The 13,669-nt window shown below is 28.2% G+C and overlaps 2 protein-coding genes across 2 annotated transcripts; both read left to right on the top strand.

Annotated features, from left to right (window-relative positions):
- Positions 1-5,550: 5,550 nt before the first annotated feature.
- LOC100164690 (neuronal calcium sensor 2-like) lies at positions 5,551-6,757 on the top strand (the record flags this gene model as incomplete). The annotated part of the gene is given in 3 exon segments (NM_001246063.1): positions 5,551-5,696; positions 5,993-6,121; positions 6,409-6,757. Coding segments are annotated over 3 exon segments (405 nt in total). The 3' UTR covers positions 6,586-6,757.
- A 1,374-nt stretch (positions 6,758-8,131) lies between these two features.
- Positions 8,132-11,943, top strand: LOC100166695 (neurocalcin homolog). The gene is made up of 4 exons (XM_008189670.3): positions 8,132-9,175; positions 9,236-9,354; positions 9,407-9,595; positions 9,678-11,943. Exons 1-4 carry the CDS (start codon positions 9,106-9,108, stop codon positions 9,870-9,872), a joined length of 573 nt encoding a protein of 190 aa, XP_008187892.1. The 5' UTR covers positions 8,132-9,105; the 3' UTR covers positions 9,873-11,943.
- Positions 11,944-13,669: the final 1,726 nt, after the last annotated feature.

Here is a 13,669-nt window from a genome sequence, read left to right as displayed (position 1 = left end):
CATATAAATGGTCATTCTTTGTGAGATTATTGAAGAAGACACGTCACCACTAAAAGTTCCAGAAATAATATTTAGTTATAGCGTTGATGACATTTACTGCAATGTGTCCATAGTATTAAGAATATTGTTAACTATGCCTGTAACTACTGCTTCAGCAGAACGATCTTTTTCAAAGCTGAAATTAATAAAAAAACTATCTCCGATGCATGTTGTCACAAGAAAAAGTCACCAATTTAGCTATAATCTCTATCGAAAAAGAAATTGCTGACCAATTAAAATATTATAATGATATTATTGATCAATTCGTGGATATAAAGAGTAGAAAAGTTAATTTTTAATATATTTTTACATTGCAATATTGTGCCTATTGCTATATTTTATATTTGTGGTCTTATTTTGTCAATATTTTTTTGATATCTTTTATTTATTATATTATATTAAGTTTGATTATATGACATGGTGCGTTATTAGTTAATTTACTTATTCATGTTGTTGTAGGTGCAAGGTACTATATTTGTTAAGATTATTTGCGCACACTTGAGTTTCAAATTTGGGGAGTATAGCTCCCATATGCAATATGCAACTGACGTGCGATAATGACATTTTAGGCACCGCAAATCGTTGGGACGGCCCTGCTAACGGAATACGTGAAAAAGCTAAAAACCTAGTGAAAATATATCCTGAAGATTTAAACGAGACATTCATATAAGAACTGGTACAATTTAAAAATATCTTAATTTGTTTTCAAAAGAAGATAAATCATCTTTTATAAGTCTTTTAAAATGCCTCACAAATTCTGCCCTTTTAACAACATTTCCAAATGTAGAAATAGTATTGCGAATATTTTGTTGTATGGCTTCATCCAATGCAAGTGGAGAACGGTCATTTTCTGTATTAAAAAGAATAAAAAATTATCTAAGGTCTGCTTTAGTTGATGAAAAGATGTCATCATTATCCATATTAAATATAGAAAGCGATATTTTACAACAGATTGATTGGTCGGACATAAAACATAAATTTGCAGTTTTGAAATCAAGAAAAAAATTAATATAAGTTGAATAAAAATGTATTTTAATTTACTATTTTTAATTTTTAATTATAATTCTAATTAATTGTATTATAAATATTTAATAAATAATATGTTTAAAAAGAAAAATTAAGTATAAATTCATTGTATAGGTCACTAAGTACTTACTAGGTAACTCATTAATATTTTAAAACTAACGGAGAAACGTATTAAAATATAATTCTGCTGTGTTTATGATAGCGAAAAAAGAGAGGTGAAAATCATATGATATTTTTTTTAAATATATAGAGGCGGCAAATTTTATATTGCCCCGGAGCGGCAATTTGGCTTAATACGGCACTGTTTGTGAATCACTATGTATTAGAAACCTGACTTCGATTATGCTTTTTTTGGAACCAAAAATACCCTGGTATAATATAATTTATATGTATAATATTATTTACTTATTCTGTTTAAATTGTTTGTAACTTATGATTATGCCTATTGGACATTTATGCTTCTGGATTTGTATAATGCTTAATAACCCTCTCCTCTCATTTAACTTTGAAACTTTAATGGCCACTGGCCAGTGGTCACATTGACACAGTCAACCGACTTAAAGGACCAATAAATTGGATTTAAACGTACGCCATGCATGTAAACCATGTACATAAATCACTCCGAATTATATCTTTGGTTTAAGCAGCTTAAATCGTGAACAATATAATGTCACAATAAATTGTCCCCGGTTTACATGGTGTAATTAAACACTAATTCAATTTTTGTTAATTACATGTACTTACATAATTTTACTAAAATTAGTCTTAATTAATATAAGATATTTATCTATTTGGATTTATGCAAACCTAATTATTTACCTATAATATATTTCAATTGTAAGATAATTAATCGTGTATGAAGAAATTAGAAAAGTAATTTTAGTGATTATTACGTTTACAGTTAGGTCTACCTACATAATATTCTTATTCAGACTAACAAACTATATTAACATATTATTTTAATTTAAAAGATAAATATCAATTAGATTTGCATTCAAGTATGGTAATTTAATAATAATACATTACAGTTAGTATGTACCTATGATCTTTGTGATTGTGAATTCAACAATTATTAAAATCTTTTAAATTAATGATCGTGTATTTAAAAAAACAAACCGTGTTAATATTACACTTTATACACCTAATACATATTATTCTAAAGATAACAGTCATCCTAAAAATATTAATCTATTTTAGTACATGTAAAAAACTTTTCTTAAAACTAAATTCTTATTTTGTGTAATATTTTTTTTACTGTCGAACCAAGACTTTTGGCAGAGTATTCTGAATTGATTATGAACTAAGAACTATATATTGCTATATTATTATTTACGGTGTTATTTCCTTATTAGCCTTACAACTTCAATGGAAATTTAAATACATGTAGTACCTATGCTCTTTTTTAAAAAGTAAGATTGAATTATGTAAAAAATACGAAGTGTATCTACTCATTACAAATTAATAAGAATTCAAATGATGTAATAATTTAAACTACATTAGTGTAGTGGCACAATAGGGTGATTTTAAGGGACTCCCCACAACAAAAAAAAAGAAATATCCTAGAAGCGCTCACAAACTTATGAATATAGGTAGGTATTTAATTGATAACTATTTAAAAAAAATACTTTGGGGGGCTGAACATTTTTCCAATTTACACCACTGTTATAGTTTATGATCAGTAATCACATTTATTTATTTTATGATTTTATATAATAGATAAACTAAAAATGCATATACTTTGTGTTCTATTCGATTGTAAACTACACTGACAGAATCATTTGATTTGAATGTATATTAATTCATCAAAATACGTTTTTTAAATTTTTTAATATCTTACATAATTTTATGAAATTTTTATTTAATGTTATATAAATAGGTAGGTAGGTATTATTATATCTCTTAAAATGAAAAATACACTTAACTGTAGAAAAAAAACTTTAGATGTAATGTACGTTTTCTGCAGTAAAAAATGAAATGCTTAAAAAATCCTGACTTATGTTATTAACGACTCGGAGTAAAAAATATAAAGGTTTTAAAAACTATCCTCGAGGGACAAACACCAGATGTCATTTTAATCTCGAAAGAACCATCATTTTTATATCTGGCAAATTGTTTACGCTCTATATGAAATAACCTTTAATCCGCTCTAAAAATGATCCAACAACCAAACCCATAATAAGTCAACGTGGTCGTATTAAAGTCTTTCGTAATAAATTGACGAAAAAAAAACATTTCTTAATAATTCTAAAATCAAATAACTATTTTATACTTAGGACTTAAAATTTACCTTTTAAAAAAACTTTTATTGTAATTATCCCAATAAAAAAAACTTCTTCATAATTTATACTTTATAGAACTCAAATCAAAATATATTTTGCCAATAGAGATGAATTCATTTTTACAATTTCATACAAAATCCAATAAAATGTTTTGAAAAAAAAGTATACCACTTTCATCAAATCAACTAAAACCTTGTTACAAATTATTTGCCTCTTCATTTCTTTATCTTATGTTTCCATATAGGACAGATTATTTTCACAAATTCGATGTTATATTAATACAATCGGATTGAAATTGTTCATAGGAAAATGATACGAAATAGCTATATGTAATAACTAAATTATATATCATTAAATTTAAATACATCAATTTTAAAAGTTATCAGTTAAAAAAAATAATATAACAACGGAAATACAATTTTTAAAATATCGATTTTTTATTTATAGGGTTTATATACTAACGTATAGCTAATGTTTAAATCTTTAAAGTACCTATTAACATATTGTATACATATAATCGTTTTTTATTGGTGATATGGAATTTTAACAGATGCGATATATTAATGCTTCTAATAATTATTTTTACTCTCCTTTTATGCGTTTTCTATTCTCGTCTATTTAGCGAACGATGAATGATAATATGTGTATAATATGAAAACGTGTTATGCGTTACCGTTATATATTACAATGTGTCTGGTAGAAACTTGTCATGCAAATAATTTACCTTGTCGTTGGTAGCAACGTCACCGCCAAAAACACACGACGATGGTGTTCGGTCTATCGGGAAGAGTTGGAAAGCGGGCGGAGGTATTAACCTTTTCTGGATTTTGTTTTGTAAGATTAATGGCATTAACCCGGAGGATGATTAATTGAGTTCTCCTCCCGACGGGGTAAGAAGTCTGCAGCATACACCTCCCCTCTCTCTCTCTCTCTCCCTTTTCTCCTCTCTATTCTCTCTCTCCGCGGCCCGAAAGACAACACTGCCGCCGTTATTGTTTTGGCAAACCCATTCGACTGCGTAGTCAGTCTTGTCCCACAGGATCCGTCACTTCGATTTATTTACCTTTACTGCTCTTCGTATACATTTCGGCCGTTTCTATCTTACATATTACACATCAGACATTATTATATTATGCTGTAACCTATTTGTGCCCGCCCCGGAAAACGTTCAAAACTATACAACCAGCATTTTCGTCTTGAAACAATATAGCGCTCAGGTTGTTATCACCTCTTGTTACTCGTTCAGTTACTGTACTATACTGTTGTATATTTCGGATTCGTTCCGTCTTCTAACATATTTTGGCGAATAAGCTGTCGTCTGTCTTCTCTGCTCTGATGTTCTCGGTGCCTACAGTGATTGTGCCAAAAATACTATGTTTCGTTTGGACTTGTGACCGTATTTATTAACTATTATATAACTATTAAAAATAAAGCAGCAGACATTCGTATAACACAATATGCACTTAAAATGAACCAGCAATAACGTATATGTTTATTTAATTGTATACTATTGTATTTAAATAGGTAGGTACATACAATTAAACATGCAAATTTAGGTTTAATCAATAGTTGTTAGTAGTTTCACCAATAAATATATGAGTAAAACAAATACGACCAATATAAAATGTTAAAATTGATTGTATACCTATCTTCAAAATTTCGAAAAAAGTTAATAGTTGTTTGCTTAAAAACCCCGCCCCTAAGCATAATTAATAACGTTTTCAGGGAGACATCTGTCATATGAAGTTAGAAAACAACTTTCAAAAGTTTTAAATATCATTTAAATTGTTTTGAAATAATGGTTTGTCATTATGGCACGAAATCCATTGTACGTACCCATTAGTCTTAGACTATATATTTTATATATTGAGGTTTCACAACACTTCACATTATAATAATATTATATTCAACCCTTTTCGAATCAAGCAAAATGTAATAATGACCTTTTCAGCGTGTATATAAGCCCCGGAGGAGTGATTATAATTTAATATTACTGCATTTATCGGTTTGAAATGTACAAGTAAATCAAATCGGTTTATGTAAATTCCCGCGTGTTTCGTAAATATTATAATAATAACATCCCAAACTCACGCTGTTCAGGTGGTATTATAATGATTGTATCCCAAATAAATAATACAAAATAAATATAAACTATTAACCTAAGTGTAACGATTTTCATATTTCATAACATAATTTATTTTATTTTAGCAAGACTGTCCAAATGGCCGTTTAACACCAGCCAAATTTGTGGACATGTACAAAATGTTCTTTCCAAGCGGTAATGCCGAAGAATTCTGCGATCACGTATTTCGGACATTTGATATGGATAAAAATGGTTACATAGACTTCAAAGTGAGTAACTCAATAATATTTTACAAAATATACCTTTATTATATACTATGTTAATATAATATCAGAATGCAATCGAAAAAAAACACCATTTCCTGAGTGGTTTTATTGAATTTTCCCATATGTCGCCCACCCGTTAAAGGTCGTCAAATGAACTTCACCCGGACCCTTTCCGATCGTTCAATGAAATATCAACTTTTTATTATTCATGAGGTCGCTTCCACCCATAAACCTGCAACCTAACCCTCACGCACCAAACAGACGCCATTAAAAACCGTGCATTTCTATATCGGTTACAGGAGTTTCTATTAGCCATAGACGTCACATCGTCCGGTACGCCGGAGGAAAAACTAAAATGGGCATTCAGAATGTATGACGTGGACGGCAACGGAGTCATCGATATTCAAGAGATGACGAAAATCGTTCAGGTACAAACGTCTATTGATATATGTAAGATACAGAAACAAAACGTTTCGCGGTCTACCTTATATTTAATTGACCATATTAAAACATTTATATACTTATTTATGTTTTGTTTTTACTTATACTTCAATGGTGGTTATTTAAAAAAATTTACTAAAAGACTAGTCGTAAAAATTATTTGTATTAAATCATTCAACCCGAAAGAGAAGTATAAATCATTATTCCTGTTTTCGACGGTTAAACCTGGGAGTAAATAGATATTGAGACTGATTTTTCTTTTATACATTTGTAGGCCATCTACGATATGTTGGGTGCATGTTCATCTAATCGTCCAGCTGACTCGGCAGAAGATCGGGCTAAAAATATATTCGCCAAAATGGATGAGAATAATGACGGACAGTTGACCCAGGACGAATTCCTTAAAGGCTGTTTACAGGACGAAGAGCTATCCAAGATGCTCGCACCATAACCACTGCCACGGCTGGCGTGAAAGCCCAATATAATATTATATTTCGCCGCATTTTTTTGTATATCTTTTTCTCTCGCCCCGTAGGGTACGCCTTTATCGGTGCCAAAAAAAACAAAACAAAACAAGTCAACCCGTTTTTTCTACAAAAAAAAATTGAATCCAAAAAAAAAAACAAAAACATTTTAAAAAAAACGAATTGTTTTCTTATGGTTATATTTTCTCTAATAGAGTAATTTATCTACGGTACATATGATTTTAATGCGCAGGTTGCCAGGTGGTACGCGTACATCTCGTGGGGTGTCCTCCCCTTTCTTCTTGGGTCGATTTGCATAGTATGGCGTAGTATATAAACACATCGGCAAACCTCCTAGGCCTTTTTCCGAGTAACGATTTCCCGAATCTCAAGTTAGCTTCCACTTCACCTGGTGACTTATTTGTGTAAATAATTTTCTGCACATTCCCATTTATTATTGTTTGTTCTTTTTTATTATTACTATTATAATTACGACGGAGACTCAATTGAACTCTGTTAACCTGCGATTTTTTCATTTTAAACAGGTTTCAATCAGTGCAAAGTAAAGCTCAAAAATGAAAAAAATATATTACAAAACTCGATTATACGTTCACCGGATTTGAAAACTCCATAAAAAAAAAAAAAAAACAAAAACCATTTTCGGGGTCATTTTTATAGTTTTACATCAATAATAATGCTATTAAGGTAATTGGCTGTAAGAAAACACACAAAAAAATATATACAATAAAAGGGAAAAACCTTGGCTTATAATGGGGTTTCCGAATAACGTCGGGTTCAAAAATCGTGTCATCGAGTGGACCATTCGTGTATTAAAACTGACGGGAACTTTATGTTCAGAAATCAAAATCCTGCACAAATATAATAATCATGCGACGAAATCGTATTTTATTATTATTGATTACCTTTGGCTAGTTCATTAAGCCGCTTGTAATTTTAAGATACATTCTCTTGGACCAATATATTTATATTATCTAATCACATTAATTTATAACTTAATTTCTTATCTATTTTTTTCGTCGATGGTGCACATATTATATTGTTGGATTCCATTAGCAATAAATCGCAACCAAAGTGTCTGTTACCAAATTATGATATACGTTTACTTTTTATATTTATAATTATTATTTAATTAAACATATTATTATTATTATTATTATTGTTATCATTTCTATACCTGTTACTTCATTTAAATCATGCATATAATATGTGATGTGTATGTTATTATAGTGTACGGCCAAATATTAAACCATAAATTTTCATGTTATATTCAATTTAATTACTTTTAAAATACGCGATTGTAAGTGTGAAACGCTTTGGTTTTTTTTTACGAAAAAGGATACTTAATGTTAACGGTAACGCTTGACTTGGTTAAACTTTTTGTGTGTACAAAACCTGAGTAATTCAAGCATTACTATTTTTTATTTTTTTCCATCTCGACATATCTTATAAAGTTATAAAATAATACATATATTATTACTCTTCAGACAACGAAACATATTAAACGAAAAAATTATATAGACAATTTGAGTACGTGTAATATTTTTGTAGCCATTTATTATATTTTATTCTATGCATATATGTCACAACAATGTATTTTATTCTTGTTCACTATGTACGCGCGTACATTATTAATAATCTAGTAAAGTTTATACAAATTTAAAAAAAAACTTAGGGTTAATTATTAATCGAGAATTTTTCTATACACCAATTTGTATAATCCATTATTATTAATATTATTATTATTATTATTATTATTATTATTATTATTCTAATAATTATAGATGTTATATTATACACATAGTGTAAAAAAATCTGTGTCAAGTGTTGTCCTTAATAGTAATTTAAAAATCCAATGAACTATATTTTCTTTACTTATGTATGTGTGTAATGTGTATGAATATATATTGTAATATAACATAATACATTATATTCATATTTATGTACGTACCTACATTTAGAATTAACAAGTCATAGTTATACATTTATAGTAAGTAACAATAATGTCTAACTACATCAAACAGACCAACTTATTTTAAATATCTTATTTTGTTTTATACAATACGTACATTTATTTGCACACATTGTAAAAAATATTCAATGTGACAACTATTTTATTTTTATTTGTTATACATAGGCTAAGTTTAAATTTAAATAGCTTAGACGATTAGTTCTTAAGGTTAGGAAATGTTACGTTTCTTTTCTGCTCTGAGCGCTGTGTATGGTTAACAGATGAATCAAAAACTAAAAATTTATTTCATTCTGATGTCTCAAACCAATGTGTTTTTCTTTACTTACCTTTGAGAAAACCATCCAATATGATAAACAAATACCTACTCTTTATGGTGTTCTTGATAATACTGTCGATAAATCTGAACATTCTTATTACTAATTATTATATACTTGTGTAATAAAACTGAATTATCACTTAACAGATTATGAGAATGAAAGCTTAATGGTACTCGACTACACATCTTATAGATAAAAAAATGGGAAAACAAAACAGCAAGTTAAAGCCAGAGGTCTTGGAAGACCTAAGACAAAATACTGAATTTTCTGGTAAAATCAAATTTTTCATTAACATTTATTAAAGTAACCATTGAATTTAATCATTTGTAGATGCTGAGATTCAAGAATGGTATAAAGGTTTTTTAAAGGACTGTCCAGGTGGTAATTTAAGTGTTGAAGAGTTTAAGAAAATTTATGGAAATTTTTTTCCCTACGGTGACGCATCTAAAGTAAATTAGTTTTAAGAAAGTAAAAAATATCTCATTTAAATACCCAAAATAGTTTGCAGAGCATGTATTTCGAACATTTGATGCCAACAGTGATGGAACAATAGATTTCAGAGAATTCCTTTGTGCTCTGTCAGTCACATCGCGTGGAAAGTTGGAACAGAAATTGAAATGGGCATTCAGCATGTACGACCTGGATGGCAATGGGTTTATTTCACGACAAGAGATGTTGGAAATTGTTACGGTGAGTTTTTGAAGTTCCAAATAGTAGTGATAATAATTATTATTTATGAATTATATTTATTTATTATGTTGTGAATATACAGGCCATTTATAAGATGGTAGGCACCGTAATGAAGATGCCTGAGGATGAATCGACGCCAGAAAAGAGGACAGATAAAATATTTAGGCAGATGGACAAGAACAATGATGGCCGTCTATCATTGGAGGAGTTTATTGAAGGTGCCAAAAGTGATCCGTCTATCGTTCGACTGTTGCAGTGTAACCATGCCGTCCAGTAGGGCTTACAAAGTGCATTTCATTGAATTTGCCTGCCTTTAACTAAAATCACATAATGTTTGGACTTCTCTTTTTTTTTGTCTTTAACTTTCTTTAATTTTAAATCTCTAATAGATTAATTCTTCTACCCAAAAGCTTCAATCAAATATCAATACGTGTGCTCTAATTTTTAATGCTTATGAAGTTTTACAAAATATAATATTAAAATCTGAAAATTGCATAGGTACTATTTCAATCAATAATAAATTATAATTCATCACAGATACATGTGGTGTTAAGAAACACGTGTTGATGATTTAAGATAAAACAAATTTATTGTTTTTACTGTGATATAATATTCTTAAATTTTTTTCAATTTTGATCTATTTTATCCATACAATGTATTATTATTATTGTATTTGTTGGACGAAAATATTTTATTATCCTATTAAAGTTTTTTTGTTTTCATAATATTAATAATATTTAATTGTAATTTTTGTTTGTATTATTTAAATCTAGAGATGTGTGATGATTTTAAGACCAAACCCCAAGATGTACATTTAAATTTTATAACTTCGTAAGTAGAAGGTAATATTTATATTCCTAATGAGTTTGATTTTTATTAATCAAACTATTCAACTATGTGTCATATTGTAAAAAATAAAAGAATGTAGAAAAATATAAATTCGCACATCTCTTTATTTATTTATTTACGTTCATAATTTTACCACCACAGTGGTATTTTGATTTAATAATGTATAATAATTGTTATGTATTCCCAAAAATAACAAAATTCATAAAACCGACAAATATTTTTGTAGGGTTCCTATATTTAGTCTTTGTTTACTGTTCTAATATTATCATAGTAAATACTGATGAGTTGCCTATAACCTATATAATAATTAAATATATTTTTTTTTTTTTTTAAATAACTTTTCCCAAAGATTTGTCAATTTTTTTTCATTTAAAAGGGAGTATATATTAACTTATTGTTATTTAAGATTTAATAGTTTTACTAGTAATATTTTTTAAAAAAAACCCCCAAAAGTAAGAGGATTGTGTTATTGTTTGAGTTGTTATTCGTTTCAAAAGTATATTTTTTTAACTTGGCTTGAGCCCGACTCTTAGAAATGTGCCGTTGTATATATACGTGCTCAAATCTATTTCCACATCCTCGGTGCTATTCATGTTTAATAGTTAACCTGTACGTAACACTTAAAAACCCTTCCATTATTTTGTTAATTCTAAACCGCGACTAGCCACATATTTATGTTAGTATGATTTAATTAATAATTATATAATTTAAATATATTTTGTATATTTTTTCTAAACTATTGGCTTATGGTTTTGGTCTATACATATTATACACTAATCATAATATGGTAGTTTTAAATTGTTACAATGTTATTCAACTGTATAATTTTGTATCGAATAATGTGTTAAATGTGCATGAATATCTTTATATTTAAACATGTATACCAAAAACTGATTATTTTCCGCCACCATTAGTAAAATAAGTAAAAACAAAGAAAATACAGAGAACCATCCGACATAATATGCGTCTTTTAACCTAATATAATATCATGTCAAACATTAAAATTTTACATATTTGCTCAAGTGCCAGTCATGTGTCAAAATGTCCTCTTCTTTGTACCTCTTACTCTTCCATTTACCTCTACTCGTTTTCTTGCCAACAATTGTGCATCACATTTTTCACACATTTTACACACATAAATTTGGATATATAAAATGTATAGAAGGTTGGGAAAATTCTATGAACGGTATAATATGTCTCAAACATTCTGTTTGTATACATAAACGCGGCATAGATTAGTTATTGTAGTACAAATCTTACAAATAATATGTTTTAGGGTTATACCAATAATATATTTTTTTCTTATTTTGTCCATATATTATATATTATATTATATTATATTATATTATATTTATATCATATTATATTATATTATATTATATTATCAGCTGTGTAAAGAAACATACAATACAAAAAAAAAATGTTTAAATTATATATTTAATACTTATACATATACATATTATTTAGTTACAAATAAATCAAACTGTATGTGTGTAAAAGTTTTAATATTTTATTGCAATTTGCAAACAAGTGTTCCACACAAATCAAAAAGTAAAATAAATATATCTTAAATTATAAATTATATTAATATGATACTAATTTACTTCTGATTTAATCATTTAAATCAAGGTACTTGAGCATCACATTTTAATATTTAATCAAATGTTTTATAATGTACATAATAATATGTTGTATATTAATAATTGTATCTTTAAAAAATTAATATGTGCTGATTTTCAAAAATATTAATTTAATTTTTAAAATAAAAGTAAATTAATAAAATGAGCGATATATGTGTTGTAATGATGTGGGATTCTGATCAGGATTGAAATGGTATACGCTGTAGTAGCGTTTCGCCACTTCTTAAAAATATAAACACGTCGGTTTTAAACTTTAATATAGTTGATTTGTATTTCTATATTAATTAATTTGTATACATACGACAGTGGCGGATTTAAAGAGGAAAGAGGGCGAGCTCCCCATATTGACCTAGCATCTAGGTTAATAGGTTGGGCCGTTTTTAAATATCATAAAACTTAGAAAATGACAATACCCCTCTCCCCCCAATAAAAAAAAAAAAATTCTAGATCCGCCACTGAGCAGTGACATATGTTTGGGGATGGAGTTACGTCGTCGTGCAGCCAACCTTGGTGGCCCGGCAAACAATATTAAAGTAATACAGTAAAATTGTGGAAGAAACAGATTACTTGAGTCGGGCCCAATCAAACAAGTGGCGTCTGTTCATAACTCTGTTCGGGTATAGCTGGGCCTAAGCAGGCGCACCTGGGGAGGACTTAATTATTGTACGCTCCATTACAGAATCTAAAACAAAAATTAATAAAAATAAAAATAATCATAGACAAGCACTTTTAAAAATAAAAATTAAATTAGATTAAAATAATAATAGTTAGTCAGAAAATAATTTACATAAAAGTAAATTTAAATCTAGTAGGTGTCTCTTTACTTTAGAAGATAGAAGTAAAAGAGTATAGCACTCGGGAAATAATTTTCAATGTAAGTATATAAAAAATATAACATAACTTTAATTTTTAACTTATAATTAATGGTTTTTATAATACCTACTACTTAATTTATTGATCTTTCTATGATATATTCTTTGAAACGTGAATTCTGCTCACATTTTTTACAACATATTACGTATTAATTGTAGTAATGATTGATATACATCCAACAATGAAAAAATTATGTTAATCAATTTTTACAAATTTCCCCTTAAAAAAAAAAAGAAATCATTAGTAAAAAGTTTTAAAAGTTCAGATTTTTATTTCAATCGTCATTATAGAGAAAGAAAATGAAGCCCCATTAGGTATTTATAATAGAATATTTTTCCAGCTATGTTTACGTAGGTACCTATACTGTTTTTTGTTTTTTTTTTTTGGTTTGTTTTAATTTTTGATATTAGTTCCCTAGTAAGTCACGGCACCAGCTCCTTTTTAAGCGACGCCTGGGGTTGCCAGGTAATGTTTGCGTGGATAGATTTTTAATGAGTGGGTTTTGGTGGGTTTGTAGTCGGGCATGAAGGATTAAACTAAAATATAATTATTAAATTTTAAATATTATGATACATTTTGTCAAAAATCGAATTTTAAATGCATATAAAAAAAGGTGGGTAAGTGGATGTCGCTCTGCTGTACAGTAGTTAGAAGTGGATCACTGTATAATGGACAGTATTAAATTTGATTCATGATATATATCACTGTATAA

This window comes from Acyrthosiphon pisum, chromosome A2 (assembly GCF_005508785.2).
Source record: "Acyrthosiphon pisum isolate AL4f chromosome A2, pea_aphid_22Mar2018_4r6ur, whole genome shotgun sequence".
NCBI lineage: Eukaryota > Metazoa > Arthropoda > Insecta > Hemiptera > Aphididae > Acyrthosiphon > Acyrthosiphon pisum.
The sequence above is the reverse complement of the archived record's forward strand: the minus strand, read 5'-3'. Positions and strand labels throughout refer to the sequence as shown.

Bases quoted from the DNA above. Each gene is read 5' to 3' on its own strand.
- LOC100166695 (XM_008189670.3), top strand. From the start codon at position 9,106: ATGGGAAAACAAAACAGCAAGTTAAAGCCAGAGGTCTTGGAAGACCTA. The intron at 9,176-9,235 runs GTAAAATCAAAT...AATCATTTGTAG, and splicing joins ACAAAATACTGAATTTTCTG to ATGCTGAGATTCAAGAATGG. The intron at 9,596-9,677 runs GTGAGTTTTTGA...GTGAATATACAG, and splicing joins AGATGTTGGAAATTGTTACG to GCCATTTATAAGATGGTAGG.